At 40.6% G+C, this 21,389-nt stretch overlaps 1 protein-coding gene across 1 annotated transcript in view; it reads right to left on the bottom strand.

The window, feature by feature from the left end:
* LOC145395059 (uncharacterized) overlaps positions 1 to 21,389 on the bottom strand; it is a 288,850-nt gene that overhangs the window by 18,212 nt on the left and 249,249 nt on the right. The window contains exons 10-11 of the mRNA XM_080268814.1: positions 18,465 to 18,522; positions 7,887 to 7,982 (exon numbers count right to left, since the gene is read on the bottom strand). Coding sequence (XP_080124940.1) covers positions 7,887 to 7,982; positions 18,465 to 18,522 — 154 coding nt within the window. The remainder of the gene's footprint in view (positions 1 to 7,886; positions 7,983 to 18,464; positions 18,523 to 21,389) is intronic.

Consider the following 21,389-nt stretch of genomic DNA (forward strand, 5'->3'; position numbering starts at 1 on the left):
GAAAGTCTGGACCACTCAATTTTATTTATCTGTGTGTGTGTGTGTGTGTGTGTGTTCTTACCTTACCTAATTGTTCTTACCTAATTGTATCTTTACAGGAATGAGTCAAGCTCGTACTGTCCCGTGTCTTAAACCTTATTTATCGTACATATCCTTAAATTTGTGAATTGTTTTGGCACACACTATTTCATTCGGTAGTGCATTCCATTGATCAATTGCTCTGTTTGGGAAACTGAATTTCCTTACGTCTTTATCACCTCTCTTCTTATGCAGTTTTTGCAGTGTCCTCTTGCTGATGCTTCTCCATATGTTAAGTAATCATTTATGTCTATTTTCTCCTTCCCTGATATGCACTTATATAGCATTATCATGTCACCTCTTTTCCTTCTCTCCTGTAGTGTTGGTAGATTAAGTTTATTTAGTCTTTCTTCGTAGCTTAGGTCCCTTAAGCTTGGTATCCATCTTGTAGCGGCCCTTTGAACTTTTTCAATCTTGTCCATGTGTTTTTTGAGATGAGGACTCCAGACTACTGATGCATATTCCAGGGTTGGTCTAATGAATGATGTTATTATCCTTTTTAGCATGTCTTCATTTATGTATGTGAATGCTATTCTCATATTTGCAAGCAGTGTATACATGTTCCGTACCTTCACGCTGATGTGGTCAGCCGGAGATAGTCTGTTATTGATAATCACACCTAGGTCCTTCTCTCTTTCTGATGTGTATAGGGTTTTATTTCCTAACTTATAATCCCAAAGGAAAAGGAGAGAGAGAAGTATGTAGTAACCACAGGGGTATTTGCCTACTTTAAAAAAAAAAAAAAAAAAAAAAAAAAAAAAAACCCGGGTAGCTACCTCCCTGTCTCGCTATCTCTCTCTCTTTCTGTTCTAAGGCTAATCTCCGTCTCGACCTCTCTCTAGGGTCGCTTGTCTCCTTCTAAACTCTCTTTCCTAAAATCTGGTGTAGCAGGGGTGTGTCACGTATGTTCCTCATGGTTACCAGATCTTTCTTCACGAGAGGACTGCTGACAGCTAACTGCATCATCTCCTTACTGGCCGCTTTCGTCAGCTTTCCTCAGTGTTAAGAGGGTGTAAGCATGTTTAGCACTGCTCGATTCTCGCAGACACAACACCTTCTCATCATTTGACTTCCTGCTTCTATCTGTCTCTCTATCTATCTATTTATCTATCTATCTATTATGTAGTCCTACGGTGTGACTGGTAAAATATATGGTAGAATACTCATTGATAGGGTTAGGCATATGACAGAGGAGCTAGTTGGAGAAGAACAAGGGGGATTTAGGAAGGGAAAAGGGTGTGTAGATCAGATATTTGTTCTAAGATGTTTAGTGGAGAAGTATCTAGAGAAGGGAAGGAAAGTGTATGCTGCCTTAATGGACTTGGAGAAAGCTTATGACAGAATAGATAGGCAAGGTATGTGGAAGGTATTAAGAATATATGGAGTGGAGGGAAAATTGTTGAGTGCTGTGAAGAGTATGTACGAGGGAGCTAGGGTTACGGTGCGAGTGGGTGGTGAGCTGAGTGAGTTCATTGATCTCAATGTGGGACTGAAACAGGGTTGTGTGATGTCTCCATGGCTCTTTAATATATACATGGATGGGGTTGTAAAGGAGGTGCAGGGTAGGGCAGTGGATGTGGGGGTGGCCCTAATGAATGAGGGTGAGATTTGGAAGCTTCCGGTGTTGCTGTTTGCTGATGATACAGTACTGTTGAGTGAAGATGAATGGGAGTTGCAAGGTTTGGTGAATGAATTTGGGACAGTGTGTAGGAGGAGGAATCTGAAAGTTAATGTAAACAAAAGTAAAGTTATGGTGTTTGAGAGGAATGAAGTCACAGAGTGTGCAGTGAGGATGGATGGTGAGGATATGGAGAATGTGAGTGCATTCAAGTACTTGGGTAGTGTGATGAGTAAGGATGGAACTTTGGGGGATGAAGTGCATGAAAGGGTACAGCAGGGAAGGAAGGTTGTTGGTACACTGAAAGCAGTGATGAGAAATAGGGAGGTGAGTATGGAAGTTAAGAAGTCACTGCATGATAGTATTATGATCCCTACCCTGACGTATGGAAGCGAGGCATGGACCTTGCAAGAGGGGAACATGTCAAGAGTGAGAGCAGTGGAAATGAGTTACTTGAGAGGAGCATGTGGAGTGACATGGAGGGACAGGTTGACGAATTAAGAAGTGAAGGAACGCTGTGAGGTGGATGTGGATGTGGTTGAGAAGATTAGGAGAAATACACTGAGGTGGTTTGGACATGTGAAGAGAATGGAGAATGAAAGACTGACTAAGAGGGTGTATGTAGGTGAGGTGGAGGGAGGGAGAGGGAGAAGTAGACCGAGGATGAGGTGGAGGGATGGAGTTGAGAGGTATATGAGGGAGGGGGGGGTGAGTTGGGGGGAGGGCAGTCAAATGGTGGGTGAGAGAGCGACTTGGAGGCGTTTTGTCTTCGGCCACCCTTTGCGGGATTAGGGCGTCGGGCTATAGATAGATAGATAGATAGATAGATAATCCCAATCAGGTCTTTTTCCACTTTTACCAAACTTGATTACATGACACTTGTCCACACTGAATTCCATTTGCCATGTATTATTCCATTCATGAAGTTTATTTAATTCTTCTTGTAGCTCTTTACAAGAGTCTGTGTTAGTAATTCTCCTTTGTATTTTTGCATCATCTGCAAACATATTCAGATAGCTCTCATTTCCAGTGTTCCTATTTATATCATTTATATACACTAAAAACATGACTGGTGCTAGCACTGAACCCTGTGTTACTCCACTAGTCACTTCTTTCCATGATGAGTAGTTTCCTCTTAGTACTGTTCTCATTTCTCTTTTTATGAGAAAATCTTGCATCCAACAAAACAGTTTGCCTCGAATTCCTCCTTGATGGTACAGTTTCCATAAAAGTCTTTGGTGTAGTACTGTGTCAAAAGCTTTCTTGAAATCTAAATAGATACTGTCCACCCATCCTTCTCTTTCCTGTATTGTGTTCGTTACTCTGTCATAGTAGCTCAACAGATTAGTAACACATGATTTTCCTTTTCTGAAACCAAACTGTCTTTCTGTTATCATACTGTGTTCTTCTTGATGATTTACCCAAGCTTTTCTTATAAGCTTTTCTAATACCTTGCTTACAACACTGGTCAGTGATACTGGTCGGTAGTTGAGTGGATTTTGTCTATTTCCTTTCTTGAATAAGGGGACAATATTTGCTTTCTTCCAAATATCAGGTAGTTTACCTTGACTCAAGGATTTCTTGAAAACTAAAAATAATGGTTTACTTAACTCCTTTGCACATTCTCGTAGTACCCAACGTGGAATTTCATCAGGACCACTTGCTTTTCCTCTGTCTAATTTACTTAACTCCTCCTGTATTACTTTTTCTGCTATTTGTATATCTGGTAGTGTGTGTGGACATGCATGTTTCACATAGTCCCTCTCAAAATTTTTTTCTTCTGTAAAAACTAATTGGAAATTCTTATTTAGTGCTTCACAAATATCTTTCTCTTGTGTATAAGTGATTCCCTCGTCCGTAATGGATTGTATTATATCTTTTACTTTGGTTTTGCTTCTGATGTAGCTGTAAAACAGCTTTGGTTGATCACTACTTATATTTATTATATCCTCCTCAAACTGTTTTTGGGCTTCCCTCCTTATTCTTGTATAATTGTTTCTTGCCTGTTTGTAATTATTATATGCCCTTTCACTATTGTGTCTTCTGTATCTATTCCACAACAAATCTCTTCTTTCTTTTGATTTTTTACATTCTGTATTGAACCATTTCTGTATTTTCTTATCTGCTTCTTTGTGCTGTGGGATGTACTTCTGGACTCCTATTTCATAAAATTCACAGAATTTTTTATATACAGCATTTAAATCTTGTCCTCTAAGCTCATTTTCCCAATCAACTTCTAAGAAATACTTCTTTAGGTCTTGATAATTTCCCTTTTTATAGTTTAGGCTGTTTTTGTAACTTTCATTGCTGTTAACTATGTCATATGCTATCCTGAAGTTGTAATTTAGTACTGCATGATCACTTCTGCCGAGTGGAGGGTGATATATTAAACTGTCAATATCATTTTCTTCCCTAGTAAATATTATATCTAGCACTGAAGGTACATCGAGTCCTCTCTTTCTGGTGGTTTCCCTCAAATGTTGCATTAGGAAAAACTCTTGCACGAGATCCAGGAGCTTTTGGTCCCAACAGCTTTCTTGGCTAATTATATCTAGAGTATTCCAATTTATATTTGTATTAAAATCTCCAGTTAGTATAATTCTTTCCGATTTCTCTTCCATTTTATGTAGTAATGATCTTAAACTCTGAATTGTACTCTCTGCCAGGTCCTCATATTCATCTCTTTCCCATGTGTTTGATCTGGATGGCATGTACAAATTGGCTACAATTACTTTCCCTTCAGATGTGTTGATCTCTACTGCAATCAGTTCTACTTGTGATGGTATATCTAGTTTTATTTCACTGACTTTTAGATTTGTCAGTTAATATTATAATTCCTCCTCCTTTTTTTAAATTTCTGTGTGTGTGTGTGTGTGTGTGTGTGTGTGTGTGTGTGTGTGTGTGTGTGTGTGTGTGTGTGTGTGTGTGTGTGTCTCCCCCCTTTCCCCCCAGGAACAAGTACAATATATGGACATACTGAACAAAAACAACCAATTCATGTTTGAACGTTTCTTTTCATATGTATCTGACCATAGCTGTTATTGCTGATCAACCCTAGTTTGCCTGGCCAGGTAGACCCATCAACCACAGGCAAGGAACCATTCCTACCGCACCATTTCATGCAGTGAATCTATGTTCCCGAGCGACTGACAGCACCGTGCCACTGCAAGGCACAAGAAATAGTGTAGAGGTTTGGTTTCTGGGTGAATGCCACATTTGTGTCTCTCCACCCAATTAACAGATGCACCAATATAGGTTCCACTTCAGCCCATGATCTGGTAATATGGTTACCACCCAACAGACTTGTCACTCAGTGCAAAGTCACCTGAAGCAGAAAGAGTTGTAGTAAAAGGTGAGAGGAAAGAAAGGGAAAAGTAGAAAGGCAGGAGGGCAGACACAGAAACAGACTGACAAACGTGTAGAAACAGGCAGCACTACATAAGTGAAAGGATGATGGTTGCCACCACCTATCACTTCTGACCATAGTAATGAAGCTTTGTAATTTATTGTTGGAACATCAACTGTGTTAGTGCATGAACTATTATATATCATTCATTCATTCATTATCTAATCCAGTGTTGCCCAATGAGGAGCTAGGAGTCCAGGGCAAGGTAGGTTGGTCCTGAGACTTAAGATGAGAATGACCAACCTCACTCATCCCTGAGTGGCATTATGTGAGCAACAAACCCCAACCATACCTTGGATATAAACCTGCAATGGCTCAATCCGACTAGAGCACCGTAACTGCCCACTAAACCACCAGGCACTATAATTTGCTTATATGGTTACCACCCAGCATAGTAAATGGTTTTCTGGTGCACAGGAAACCATTTGGTTTTTTATTCAGTGTACAGTCACCCATAGACTGAAGGAAAAGGAAAGAAGGAAAGAAAGACAGAAGAGGAAGGAAGGAAAGAAGGAAGAGAAAGAGACGAGTAAATTGTATAATAATGTATGGTTTGTCGGCACCGCATAAGGTAATTTATCGCAGTTAGAGAGAGAGAGAGAGAGTTACGAGTAAATTGTATAATAATGTATGGTTTGTTGACAGTGCGTAAGGTAATTTATCGCAGTCTGAGAGAGAGAGAGAGAGAATAAATACAGAAATGGCACAAGCAGCGTCCCTTCGAATAATGAGATAAGGCATAACACTGGTCCCTCTTCTTTCTCGTCTCCATTCCCTCCCTCCTCTCTTGGAGAGAGAGAGAGAGAAAGAGTTACAGGTAAACTGTATAATAATGTATGCTTTGTCGGCAGTGCGTAAGGTAATTTATCGTAGTCTGTGAGAGAGAGATAAAGGGCATAATTTCTGAGAAGAGAGAGAGAGAGAGAGAGAGAGAGAGAGAGAGTTATGGGTAAATTGCATAATAATGTAAGCTTTGTCGGCAGTGCGTAAGGTAATTTATTGCAAACCGTTTGCGAAAGAGGGAGGGAGGGAGGGAGGGAGAGGGAGAGGGAGAGGGAGAGGGAGAGGGAGAGAGAGAGAGAGAGAGTTACAAGTAAACTGTATAATAATGTATGCTTTGTCGGCAGCGCGTAAGGTAATTTATCACAGTTAGAGAGAGAGAGAGAGAGTTACAAGTAAATAATGTATGCTTTGTCAGCAGTGCGTAAGGTAATTTATCGCAGTTAGAGAGAGGGAGAGAGAGTTGATGATACAGTAATCATGTGATCCTTCCCCAAGGCCATGGTAATTATAGGCTGCCGGACAATGCCCTTCCTTACGTCACTCACCGCAGGTGGTGGGTTGCTCGCGCCACCATCTGTTCATCTTCTGGCCATTTTATTTCACCACCACATGACTTTATGTTATCATATATATATATATATATATATATTGCCAGATGCGCGAGAACATTTCCAAGATGATGATGTGTGTTTCATTCAATTCTGTAAGACTCGAAATTTTGGCCAAGCCGTCGCTTGGCGGCAGGTACCTACGGAATCATGGTCGCTCTCCACAGGTTAACTGTCAGGACCGACTTGCCTAGCCCAGGGCTTCTACACTCCTCATGGGGCAACACAGGATTGGATGATGTATGTATGTATGTGTGTGTGTGTGTGTGTGTATATGTATATATATATATAACACACACCCAAACCTCAATTTAAGGGACCTCCATTTAAGGGATTTCGAATTTAAGGGACTGCATATTCTACCTGACAAACGGACAGGACCATTCAAAAATGATACATAATGTCTAGGTTTTACACATTAATATATTTCTTTATACAGTACCTGTAAAATAATATTCATAATCATATAAATAAGTAAGATAAGTGAAACAATCATTGCATTTCATAATAACATTGTCTTTATAAGTGGTAAAACAATGGACATTTTCAAGTAAGGGACACACTGATTCCCCATTTAGTCCCTTAAATCGAGTGGTAAAACAATGGACATTTTCAAGTAAGGGACAAGCCGATTCCCCATTTAGTCCCTTAAATTGAGGTTTGAGTGTGTATATATATATATATATATATATATATATATATATATATATGAAATAAACAATTCAAATGCATGACTGTCATCCATGAGTGGAAAATGGAAAAATTTAGGAACATCCCTTTTGGCACACGCTACACCTGTCACTGAGCCATCTTAAGGTGTTTAATGCACCTTCAATCCTTATTAATTTTATTCTTATTAACTCTAGATTTACTTAGTTTTGGAGAGAGAGAGAGAAAAAAAAGAGGGGGGGATTTAAATACAGTTTCAACTAACCTCTTCACTACAAAAGGTTTCTTCTGAGATTATTAAAATCATCAAGAAAAAAACAAACAAACAAACTTAAGGGATTAAGAGATTTGGAGTCAAGCAGTCCATAGATTACCCATGGAAACCGAGGGAGGATGGAGGCGGGGGAAAATCGTCTTCTTGGCCTCCCATCACCCTTGGGCTAAGGGGATGGTGATGCTGCTGGATACAACGAGCTAGTCTGGGGGACAGGGTGAGAGATGTGCCGAAAATTAATCGGAGAGGCAGGAGGTGGTGGAATAGGTTGAGAGGTGGGGGACAGGAAGTTACTCTGTGGGGTTGAGTGCAAAAAGCTGTGAGAACCAGAGTGTGAGGAGTTACTCTGAGAGGCTGCATGGAGGTGGGAGTTGGGTGAGGGGGGTAGGCCGGTTGGAGATACCAGTGGGGCCTCAGGAGGTTGGTGTGTAGGACGATGGGCCACCTTACCATTCTTACTGGGGTAGGTCTTCGTGCAGTTCTGGTACATAACTGGGAACGGGAAGTGCTGCACTGGCCGGAACTGAAACTTGCTCTCAAAATCACCTGCAATATCAATAAAAATGAACATTGGGATCGTATAATACTGAATTTCACATTAACTGGAAAATTACAAGCCAAGTGAAATCCTTTCCATTCATTCTTGCCGCTACCAAAAAATTGTATCCAAATTAAGAAAGGTTTCCCTTTACTGCAGGAGTTTATTAAGGCTGTATCTACTCCAGTTCAAAAAGTCTACCCTACAATGAATAAGATCATCAGGGAGATGGCAAGAAAAAATGGGAATGATACTCTTTAGCTGAATGAGTTAATAACTGTGAATGGATGTGGTTATCTGATGCTGCAGTTAGTAAGGTACTCAAATAATTAAACTGTCTAACCAGAAAAGGCTGCAAATAAACCATACTGGTCAGGTACAGTAACTGACAAAAATATTCTAATTCCACAAAAAACACATCCACATGAAAATCTCTTCTGCATGCTAACTTAAAATATAACAATTATTATTTTTCCCTGAAAAGGTAGAAACAACAAATAATTACTGGACTATAATAAATGATGACTGCATGTATCATATCTATCATCAATTCTTCTTATAAACTTATAATATCTGAAGGTCTTAACATACAAATACTGTATATACATAAAAATAATGCCATGTTTCCTCTTCAGTATGAAATATAAAACACGACAATGTTATGTGATACAGGTATAATAACTAAGAATCAAAATATGTTATTAAATAAAAAAAATGTATACTTAAAATTTCACTGAAAAATTACCATTAAAAAAAAAAAAAAAAAAAAAAAATCATCTTCTGTTCAAATTAATCTCTACATAGTACTTAATAATATCAAAGTTTTAGTCCAAGGCACCTACATTCGTGATAAGAAAATAAAGGATTGCATGATACACAGATACATGGATATATTCTTTGCCTTATGAATGTATGTACATCTGTACAAAAAAGTATCGTTACGACGTTGTGCTAAACAATATGACAAACGATGATGGTTTAGGAAAAACAGGCAGGGGGCTAGGAAGCTGTTGGTACCCCTGCATATCCAACAATGTTGGTTATGCATGGGGTACAAGAGGCATTTCCTGTGTTTGAGGTAATAAATGTGTCGATATGAATGTATCAACCCTTCAGAAACAGCAGCCATCGTAGTGTTCGTTACGTATCTATCGGACCCAAGTAACGATACTTTTTTGTACACCTGTACAATTCCCTCAATACTTTTAAATTTCAATGACAGTCTTCATTGTTAAGACCTCATTCTCATAGACTACAAGAATACACATAATTATGTATAGTGCTGTAATTAAGAGACTTTGCAGGGCTAGTATACATAAAGTAATATTACAGTACAATCCCAGCTATCCGGTATCCAGACAAACGGAATACTCAGAACAACGGGAAAATTCAAGGGCTGGTAAAAACGTCAGTAAGTTATAACTGTGCGCCAATTTGAATGGACCGCCAAACCGCCGTTTGATCGTGTCACGCAAGGCTGGGTGAAGTCAGACAAAGCGAGGTGAAAGCATTTCCGGCTAATGTAAATCCCTAGCAAATCCTCTTAACCACCCCTCCTCTCCCCCTCTTTCCCCTACTTGAATTCAGTCATCCTCCACACCCTCCAAAAATCACCAGTCTGCGTTTTGCCACCAGACAGCAAACAAGCTCTCTTGCTATTGTGTTCCACTGATAGACGGTAATTTGTACACTCCAAAATGCCTAAAGTGCAAACTAAACGTAAGCGTATCGTGCTTACCTTGAAACAGAAGCTGGACATACAGTATGCAACAGACTTGAAAAAGGCGAACATTATAAAACACTAATGGCTGAATATAAATGTTAATAAGAATGAAAGTTTACTTTGTTGGAAGAAAAATAAATAAATAATATGCCTGCATTTCATACATACATCATTTATTTTATTTTCTGCAAAACAGCTGAGTGGCGGGTGAGGGGTGGAGTGATGGAGGTCAAGTGGGGAAGAAGAAGAACAGTCGGAAACGTAAACAAACTCACGTGGGGGCACAGGTGTCGTAATAATTCTACAGTGCAGACTTAACACATCATCAGTCCACTAATAAATGTTCAAGCTTTTATTTCTTTATTTTATTTTTCAATTTTTATGAGTACAGTACATATAATGAATACAGTAATTCGGTAAACAAAGGACTGGTGCAATTTGCAGTACGGCAAACTGCTAGACATTGCACACGTGCGTTATGACCATGGTGTGTGTTTACAAGGCAGTTTTTCAGGCGGAATCTCTTAGTGTAACCCCTAATGTGACTGGTGAGTACCTGAACTGTATTTACTGCTGTGATAGCCTTTGTATAGATTTGACTTGAAAATCAGAAATACGGGAAAAATCTGTAACCGGGAAGGTAAATTCCCCAAGCCACCCGGTTAACTGGGATTGTACTGTATGTTGTAGGTAATGTACCCTACAGTCAATGTGACGTAGTTTTTGAATTAGATAGTAATAATGGCTTTATTATGTAAGCAGAGATAACTTCTACAGGGTGTCCATTAGTCTGGTATCATCAGGTAAAATGATGAAAACAGCTTTTCTTCACAAACTGTGTTCAATGTGTCCATCATTATGGCTGATACACAAATGCAGAAGTCACATGGTTAATGGTATCATGAGTGATGGGGTTATCTCAGAAGTCACTTGAAGGCACTGGTTTACATGAAGAAAGCTGACAGTGCCACACATTTGCTGGAGAGAATTAGTGATGAACATACAGTAACATCATCGCTACTGACTCTGGATGTTACATCAATGCTGACTAGATATCTTATCTGCATTAGTATACCTAGCATAATGAAGCACACACTAACCACATTCTGTAAATACAGGATATTTTCATTATTTTTGTCCAATGATTCTATGCAACATCTTGTATATCTGCAAGTAAGTAAAACTTGTTAAAATACATTAAAAGTCTTGAGAGATACTGAACCTCTGTGACTTCACTACCGATCTAATGCACTAAATACACTACCAATTCATCTACGATCAATCCTGAAATACCAAGTAAACTACCTTAAGCCACTACAAACACTGTCAACATTTAACAGGTTTATGGGAAATAAGTGAGCACTGTTTCTATTTAAAAATACAAGTAAAATTCTAAAAACAACTTCCCTGGTTACACTTGGAATTGAATCTACAATCTTTGATAACACAATTATAAGTCCAGTGTTATAACAACTGGAGATGAGAGCTTGGAGTTGTGGTAAAGAGTGAGAAATGGTGTGAAAAAAATAATAATGACTGGATTTGTTGTCTTGGCCACACATAATGAATACAGTAAACTCTCAATTATCTGTCAATGCATCATCCGGCAGACATTAATCTCCATCACAACAAATGGGGCTGAATTTTAAAAATTCAGCGGGAGGCCAAAAAATCCAAATCTGTGCCATTTGTTGGGAGTCCTGCCACCAAAACAGTTCAGTGCCACGAGTCTCACCACCAAACCATGTCACCTGCTTTTGGCTCCACCCATTCCATCTATGCATCTCACTCTCACTTTTAGTAAGTTACAAAATTTCTTAGTGTTCGTAGCACCTTCTATAGAAAACATAATAAATGTTTAAGTAAATACGCACCAGGCAAAACCAGCATGTCTTCTTTGCTGTATACTGTATATGTAGCTAGTCAGATGCTTCCAGCTGTACTCATTTCCATCTAATGTATGCATCTTACTCTCACTTTTATTAAATAACAAAATATTCTTAGTGTCCCTTGTGGTACGTGGGGATGCTAACCATCCACTCACTCAGTGTAATGCTGCTCTCAGGTGTCTGCCCTTTCCTCTCCTCCAGCCTTCTTTCCTTCCATCCTCTTTTGTCTTTTTTTCCTTCATTCTTTCCTTGTCCTTCGGCCTACGGATGACTTTACGCTCCCTCTGCTGTCTTTCTTTCCTTCATTCTTTCCTCTTCCTTCTGCCTGTGGGTGAATCTACACTGACTGACAAGCCAAATGGTTTCCTCTACACCAGGAAACCATTTACTAAGCTGGGTGGTAACCATATACCCAAATTTTGGCGCCTGGTGGTTTAGTGGGTAATTATGGCACTCCAATCAGATTGAGCCGATGAAGGTTTATATCCAAGGGATGGTTGGGGTTTATTGCTCACGTAATGCCACTCAGGGATGAGTGAGGCTGGTCACCCTCATCTTAAATGTCAGGATCAACTTGTTTAGCCCCAGGCTCCTATGTTCCTCATGGGGCAACGTAGGATTGGATGATGAATGAATGAATGAATGAAAGAATGTCTGCAGTCCTTTCTATGGAAAATAACAGAAGGCTTATGTAAAGATGCACCAAGCTGGACCAGCCTGTCTTCTTTGTTAACTTATGTACATGGCTAGTTGTCTGCTTTCGTTTCAGCTCTACGTATTTCCATCTATGCATCTCTCTCACCTCTATTAAAATACAATATTCTTAGTGCCTGTACCTGAAAAGGTATTACAGGCCTATGGTGGAATGGTATGTATATAGGAAATACACATTCATTAATTAAAAATCACATTTATGTAATAAATGGGTGGTTGCATAAGAACTATGGGATATAATGATTATATAAGGTGACAATAAGAAAACTGGTATCAATGTAATTTGTGTATTGCCAACATCTTAGAAATGGAACCCCCATCAATAATGAGGGAAACCTGTACTCTGTGTATATCTCTCCTCCGTAATACATTTCATACTCCCCCCCCCCCCCCATGAATCTAGCACCAAAAGGGATACCATGTGTCAGTCTCCCCCCCCCCCCTCCAAGTCCACCACCCTACTCTTTCTCCCCAGTATGGTAATGCTGCATGGCAGCTGTGCTTATGATGCTGTTCATCATGTTTTTTGTCATCCCTACCATTCTGCATGTCGTGCTGGCCTCATGCCTTCTGTTGGCATGTGTCACTATGGTATCTCCACTTGCCAAGCACCCAAGGAAGGCCCTATCTCTCGAAATGAAGCGAGAGATTACCGGGAAACTGGATGAGAGATGGACAGTCAGTCAGGCGACTGAGTTTTTTTATGTCCCTCACACGACCCGGCAGGACACCAAGAAAACAGAACAAATCTTGCAGTACGGGACTGAATATGGGTAGACATCCCAATGTTTTGAATGGCAAATGTTGGCCAGACCCAAGCACCAAGATTTAGACCAAGCAGTGCTGAACTGGTTACTGCCAGCAATGGAAAGGTGATGTCATGGTGTGGACGGTGGAGGTCAAAGATGCGGAAGAAGTTTGTTCAACACCTAGTTGTAAATGTCTCTAACAATACGGAAGTTCTACTACTAACTGGTGAGTTTATTCCCCCTAATGTCTTCTATTTTATTTCTGTCACTCATTCCTCTCTCTCTCTCTCTCTCTCTCTCTCTCTCTCTCTCTCTCTCTCACCCTTGGTTAGGTCTGCCTATCCTCTTTCTGTCTGCCTTGCTAAACTGCCTCACCCTGCCTATCTCTGCCTTTGGCTGTCAGATGTACAGTGTATGTACAGTGCATTGTATTATCGTGAGCAAGAGTTCACCAACAGTCCTCTACCAGAAGCGAATTTCAGACCCCAACACACAGCTGTATCTCTCTATGCCAGGCTGGAGAAGAGGGAAAGCAAGGGGGGGAGGGGAAGGGGAGTAGTGGAAAGGGATGGCTCCAAGTGAAATTGATATAATAGATGAGAAAAGTATTAATAAACAGCTAACAGAACCTTACACATAAGGAAGACGAAGACGATATTCAGTGTTTTGACGCGAGAAATATGGTTAAGACAATAATAACCATTAGTTATTAGGGGAGCAGTTCTTACAAGGAGGGTGGAAAGGTAACAAGAGGATGGAAAAAAGGCTGAATATAAGTAAGAATCGGAGAAGCGATTGGATAAATATGATTTGGTGCAGACAAGGGACGTGGAAGGTGTGTGCAAGATATTCACAGAAGAAATCTGTGAAGCGTGTGAGGTGGTGTGTGGGGTGAAGAGAAGACAAAAGGGGGTGCAAGGAACGGCATGGTGGAATAAAGAGATAAGACAGGCTGTGGCACAAATGAAGAAAGCACATAGTGAATGAATGAGAAACAGGGGTGTGGAAGAAGCTGAGAGACAGAAGAGAGAGTTATATGTAGACAGGAAGAAAGAGGTGAAAATATATTAGTAAGAGAGAGTAAGACGAAAGTAGATGAGAATTTGGAAGGAATTTGAGTGTACAGTGGAGGGAATACAAGAAAATGTTCTAGAAAGAGGTAATGAGAGTTACACAAGGTGTTAAAGAAGCTAGTCAAGGAGTGAAAGATAGAAATGGCAGATTACCAGTGGAGAAGGGAGAAAAAGTGAGCAGATGGAGAGAACACTTTAAGGAACTGCTGAACACAGAGAATGAAAGTAATGCGAGTACAAGTGGCCGGGGAATGGCTGGGAGAAGGAGGGATGTGAGAAGAGGAAGTAATCAGTAGGATGGAAGTTGTGGAAGCAATGAAGAAAGTCAAAATGGGGAAGGCCCCAGGAATTGATTGTGTGGTGAAATGTTGAAGCACTGGGAAGAGATAGTAACAGAATGGATGTGGAAGATGTGCAGAATGGCCTTGGAGAAGGTAGAGTTCCAGAGGATTGGAAGCCAGGTATAATTATTCCCCTGTACAAAGGAAAAAGGGAAAAAGAAGTGTGTGGTAATCATAGAGGCATTTGTCTTCTTAGTGTAATAGGAAAAGTATATGGTAGGATACTTCCTGACAGAGTCAGGGAAATAACACAGGAATTAGCTGGAGAACAGGAAGGTTTTAGGAAGGGAAGAGGTTGTGTAAATCAGATATTCATTCCTGGGTCTTTAGTGAAAGAGTTTCTAGAAAGGGGAAAGAAGTTGCATGCAGCCTTCATGGATTTGGAGAAAGCAAAACACAGGGTGGAAAGACATGAACTGTGGAAAGTAGTATGAATTTATGGAGTAAATGGGAAGTTGTTGAATGCCGTGAAGCATATGCATGAGGGTGATAAGGCTGCAGTGTGTGGACAGTGAACTTAGTGAATTTTTCTATCTGAAGGTTAGATTGAAACAGGGATGTGTCATGTCTCCATGGCTGTTCAATCTGTATATGGATGGGGTTATAAAAGTGATGCAAGGTAGGGCAGTGGATGTTGGAGCAGCCCTAATGAGACAGGGCAGTGTGTGGAAACTCCCTGTACTGTTGTCTGCAGATGATACTGTGTTGCTAAGTGAAGACAAAGGGGAACTGCAAGGCTTGGTGAATGAGTTTGGGACTGTGTGTATGAAACGAAATCTAAAGGAGACTGTAGGGAAGAGTCAAGTTATGGTCTTCGAGTGACATGAAGTCACTAAATGTACAGTGAGGTTGGATGAGGGGGAAATGGAAAATGTGAGTGCATTTAAGTACTTGGGTAGTGTGATGAGTAAGGATGGCAGTTAAGAAGGTGAAGTGCTTGAATGGGTATGACAAGGAAGAAAGGTTGCTGCTTCTTTGAAAGCAGTGATAAGAAACAGGGAAGTGAGCATGGAAGTGAAAAAGTTACCACATAACAGTATTGTGATACCAACTCTTGTTGGAGGGACACAAGTCAAGAGTGAGGGCAGTGGAATTGAGTTATTTGAGAGGAGCATGTGCAGTCACATGGAGAGACAGACTGGCAAATGAGGAAGTGAAAGAGTGTTGTGGTGTGGATGTGGATGTGATAGGAAGCATTAGGAGGAACACACCGAAGTGGTTTGGCCATGTGGAGAGGATGAAGAGCGAGAGACTGACGAGGAGATTGTGAGTGAGGTGGAGGAGGGGAGAGGGAGGGGAGCCCAAGGATGAGATGGAGGGATGGAGTGGAGAGGTATATGAGAGAGAGGGGTGTAAGCTGGGAGCAGGGCAGTGAAATGGCAAGGGACAGGGCGACATAAGGCAATTCGTTTGTGACCACCCCTTACGGGATTAAGGTGTCTGGCGATAGACAGATGTCAATACATCACCTTCCGTCGTCCCTTTGGTCACTGTACGCTGAATAATTGAGAGTTTACCATACTGGGATAAGGTGTTGGTTAACATACAGATAGATAAATAAGGTGCAATACTATACTGTATTCTGATGGCAAAAAATATATATATACTGTATATATTTTTTTTCAATTTCAGTTTCATTCCTATGATTATTAATCTTGAAGTTTCTAAAGACATGAAACTATTTTTTGTGACTGAAATCGCAAATCCTTTAACCCCTAGCCGCCAGGGGACGGTTATATCCAATGAGAAACTGGTAGGCCAGGAACACCGGGTGTCGGATATATCAGCAAGTGTTTTCGCGCCACGGTTTGATGTGGCCGCCACTTGATCTCATCACCAAAGGGTTGGGATAGACTCCTGCCACCTGAGGCAAGCATACCTTAATCGTCTCCGTGGTTTTGCCAGGTGAAGGATGATGTTTTCTTAACCCGACGCATGTCGGAAGACACTGGACCCTCATCGAGCCGTGGTGACGGCCAATTTTTGATTTTTTTTTTTTCTAGATAGGTTAGAAATGATGAGAAAACATGGAGAACAACCATAAAAGTACTCACAGAAGCCATTTAGGTAGATTCTCCCTGAGCAGGTGGCTGAAAACTTCGGAGTAACGCCAGTAGACTTCACCGCCTGCTGCCACCACAGAGCAAGAGAAGGGAGAAGCTCTGCACTTTCTTTATCAGTAACTATGCTATTCGAGCCAAGAACACTCATGTTGGGTATACAGATGATACAGGAAGTGTTCCCAAGCCTAGTTATGTACGTTGGTGCACTATGACAGTCACGTGAGTGAGTTGGATTGCCTGATTTGAATTTTCAAATTTTGGCAAATATACCAAATCGCCGATCGCCGGCATGGGGCAGGTTAAACCTCTTGTATGATTACGTTCTCACCTCACGTAAACTCCTCGCCTCATCCACCCTGCCAAGCCTCATTCCAAGGATACTAGGAAAGGGCTCAGTGATAGTGCCATTGGGTGTGCCTTGGATGCAACTGTGTCTAGTTTATCTAATAACGGAGAAGTTATCACGCTGAGAGCGAAGCCAAAGTCGGGGTGATGCACAAACGCACGATTACATCCTGCCTTGCTCGCCAGAAGATACTTATCTTCTTTTTGTCCTTTCTCATCGACATGACCACCTTGCTTTTACTTGCATGAAAAAGAGTTGTTTATGGTTTTTAATTAGTTTCCATAACTGCTATACTCTCTGAGATATAAAGGTTTGAAAACAAGCAATTTTGTGAAAATTTGTCATACTGACAGGGTGACCACTATGAATAGCCTGGTGTCTAGGGGTTAAATAAGAGAAAACCCAGCCCACTTCAGAGTTCTCTTACAGTCTGCTATACATCTTAGTTATGACATATGAATAATTAGCGTTAATATAAAGAATGAATAATTAGCACTAACATAATAAAAAGGAACAAAAAAGCCAGGAAAAGGGTAGGAAAAATTATGGAAGTCTGCACTGCAAGTGTACAAACTACTACACCAACATCAAAGCAACTTACGGTATATGAGATTGCAATATGCTCGATAGAGATCACAATAGATCATATATGCCTCATAAACTGGGCCCACAGATGTTGTAGAGGCAGCAGAAGAGTAAACAAGATGTGGATAGTATACATTAATCACAGTCAAAGAGAAGAGAAATCTAATTATAAAATGTTAACTGGTAAAAATGACAAACTTCATCTGAACTACTAACTAAGAAACTATAAATGATATCAATGACCTGCATTAAAAATTACTTATACCTAAACAAAAAGCCTACCTGTATCTTTACTCTAAAAATCTATTAATCTTTGTTCAGTTATAGAGTGTTATTTTTCTTCAGAAACTATAAAGGAGCAGTATCAGTCACAAAACAAATACTGTACTGTAGGATGCCAATATGTACAGAAGAACATCTCTCATTCACAGAGCTATGTAAATAAATATAAATATAGTACATATGCACTAGTATATAAAGGACTACCAATTATGCTAAAGATATACTGTACTGGGCATGCAATATGCCTCTGTTAAAAATATGTTTTAATAGATATTGACAGTATTATATCTCCTCCTCAACACTGTTCTGTGATGCAAGTCTTGTCTCCAGCTTCTTCTTGCGAGCATCTTTCTTGGACTTTCTGGAGATAGGTGGCAGAGTCTTGCTGGTGCGAGGGTTGCAGGCTGTAAAGCAAGACACTTTCTGCTCCTTGCGCTCATCTTCCGCAAGGCACTTACGACACTGCGTTGCCTGCCACTCTTCCTTACATGCTTCACAGGATTCCCCTTTTGCCTCTCTTGCACACACCTCACAACCACCTTCCTGAGCACATTCCTGGCAATCCAAGGAGAGACTACGAGTTTGTGAATACAAGTCTGGAGTGTTCCGGTAGCTGTAGGGAGGGGAGTCCATGGACATAGTGCGCATGCTGTAGTAAGAATAAGAGGATTCATGCAGCTTCGAGGGAAGGGTGCCATAGTAGGTGGAGGCAGAGGTGTGCTTACCTGACTGCTGCTTTGAAGACCCTCGACTGGGAGGTGGTGGAGGTATGCCGCCAGGGGGCTGTTATGGGGGATACACAAACCTAGTGTTATGATATACCCTATTTATTTGACTGAAAAGAGACAAAAGTTCATATACAGTAATATTTCATCTCTTCTACTTACTCACTTTGCTCTACTGGCTAATACTACTAAAGCTGTAAGAGGTTTTCTATGTATTCTGCCCACAGATGATTGTCTTTGATATTAGTGTATCAGGGAGGAAAGTGACATACTGTACATGCCATACGTGAGAGGTAGTTGCAGAGGAATAATAAATAAACTTTTGTCCTTGACTGTACATCTTTGTACTATAATAAAGTAATGGGTGCTCATGGTACAACTACTAGTAAACTGGGAAATACAGACTAAAATTAGATTATCACATTTAATAATGCACCTTTCATAATCCACTTTCTCACAGAGTCAGTTATCATGGACAACTTTTTTTCTCTCTCTCCCTCCCCATCCACTCCTCCTCTCATCTTCAAACCCACTTAAATATAGCCTTTTACCATCCCATTCATAATTAATCATCCACCAATTTTGATACCTTATCAGTGACTTAGCTTCCTCAAGTTCTACACCTCATTTCCTTAAACTCTCATTTACCGTATCATTCTATTTGTGTCTGCCTCAGTGGCGTACCTGGGGGGGGCAGGGGGGGCTGTTTGAAATTGCCCCCCAGGCCCCCAATTTAGGGGGGGCCCAAAAAAAGCCTTAAAAATTTATAAGCTTTTTTATTTATATTTAAAAATATATATATTTATCATCCCGACAATCCCGGCTGAGATATTAGATAAGTTTTGCGAATGAGGGTGGCTAGGTTCTTTGCGGGGCCCCCCCTCCAGGATGGGGGCCCCGCAAAGAACCTAGCCCCCCAGGCCCCCAAATCTCTAGGTATGCCCCTGGTCTGCCTTCCTTTGTTCCTAGTTTTCCCTTATCATCAATCCACTTTTTATTACTGTATTCTTCTTTCCACCTCACGTGGCTCTATGCTGAGTGATAGTCCAATGGTTTCCTGTAACCCAAGAAACCATTTACCATGCTGGGTGGTAACCATGTACAGTGCAGTCTCGATTACATGAAAATCTTTCAATTGGAAAATGCAATTAACCAAAGGGTTTGCTAATTAATTCTCAATTCAATTTACCAAAGAAAGAGATTCCAACTGAAATTTCAAACAGTGGGCCCTTTTTGCACCACCCGTGATAGTTTACAATGCTTCAGCTTTGGCGAGTGTCGGGTCGCTTGCCATATTTGCATAATGTTTGGAAGTGCCCTGCTGGGTCTTGTATATTTATTGCATCACTGGGTTGTCACTGGTTTATGTCATGGAATCTCCTCTGTCACCAGAAATATGTAAAAATTGATTAATCAAAGTTTTGAAAGTCCCATGAATTTCGTATAATCGAGAGAGTACTGTAATAAGATAATGGGGTGCTGTGGAGCCTGCTATGGTGCCCCTGTTAACTGGGTGGAGTGAAGCAAATGTGGCATCCATCCAGGAACCAAACTTCCACCCTTTCCCTGCATCTCACTGTTGAAGGGCAATGTCATCCACAAGGGAACATCGGTTCACTTAACGGGAATGCCCTGCAGGGGCCGCTGCTTGCCTGCTGTTGATGAGTCTGCTCAGCCAGACAGACTGGGGGTTGATCAACAACAATCATACCTATTCACCCTATCAACAACTCTCACCTTGAAACTCAGACAACATTTTCACCACTCTATTCCTATTCAGTCTCTACATAAACACATAAACATACCACCTTAGCACACACTTTTCTCTACCCTTTGAAAAGCTGACCTCCTTACTCCACACCTTTCAGGAATCTCCATACCATTATTTCCAAACCCATACATTAAAAAGGGGGGAGGGGTTTAAACATGTATTTTGGCTGCAAAAAGAACTTCAAAGGGTCTACTGCAATTCTGCAGTATGGATTAACTCCTTATTTATTAATGTAAATGTATAATAAGAGGAAAACTTAGTCCCCTTTTACCCCTTCAAGGTGTAGGGGTTCAATGCCAGGCTACCATAATCTGATGTGGAGGCAATTTGTTTGTGGCCACCTCTCATGGGATTAAGGCATATGGCAAGACAGACAGATTGATAAACAGACAGACCAGCATATGCTTAAAGTCACAATACATAATTTAAAAACTTACTGCCACTTCTTAGGGATTTGAACTTGCACATGACTGTCACCCTAACTGATACCTTTAGACCACATGCAAGCTTAACCCCTTCAGTCCGATGATGCATACTTGAAATATATTCTTGCAACCTCCAAATGATTTTACTCGACTTAGGAAGGCTGTTTTGAAGTGAAGGGGCTTATGATGGCTTTGCCTAACCCCTCCAGTTCAAAATGTTTCTCCAAGGCTGAATAAAATTGCCATCATAGCAACAATAAAATGAATAATACATCATTGTAGTGAAGGGATTCAGCAAAACTATCATTATGACCAACATCCTTATCATAAGCCCAGCCCTAATTCCTGCCTGAGATGGAGTGAGGTAGGATCAAGAAAGAAATCTTTTCGCATGTCAAATGCAAATGCCCACACATCACCCAAGGCTATGCAATCCTGATTCCATTTCCAATGCAAAACTAGAGTATATTGTTTTAATGTTAAATAACTACAAATTGGGATGATTTTACATGACAATACTGGTGAAGACTGAGTATGGGGGCTGTATGAGCATTGCATGGTGTGATAGTGTCTAAATTTATTTATGAGTTTCAGGCTTTGATATGGCATAGCAATGAAAAGCAAAGTTTGAGAGCAGTGGAAATTGGGCTGCTGTGGTAAAGTATGTGTGGGTTGTATTGACTGGGTATGATATGGAACATACTGATTCCTGTAAGATCTGATGTGGGG

The sequence above is a fragment of the Coenobita brevimanus genome, chromosome 29, assembly GCF_032717465.1.
Source record: "Coenobita brevimanus isolate Jiangsu-jjx chromosome 29, ASM3271746v2, whole genome shotgun sequence".
NCBI lineage: Eukaryota > Metazoa > Arthropoda > Malacostraca > Decapoda > Coenobitidae > Coenobita > Coenobita brevimanus.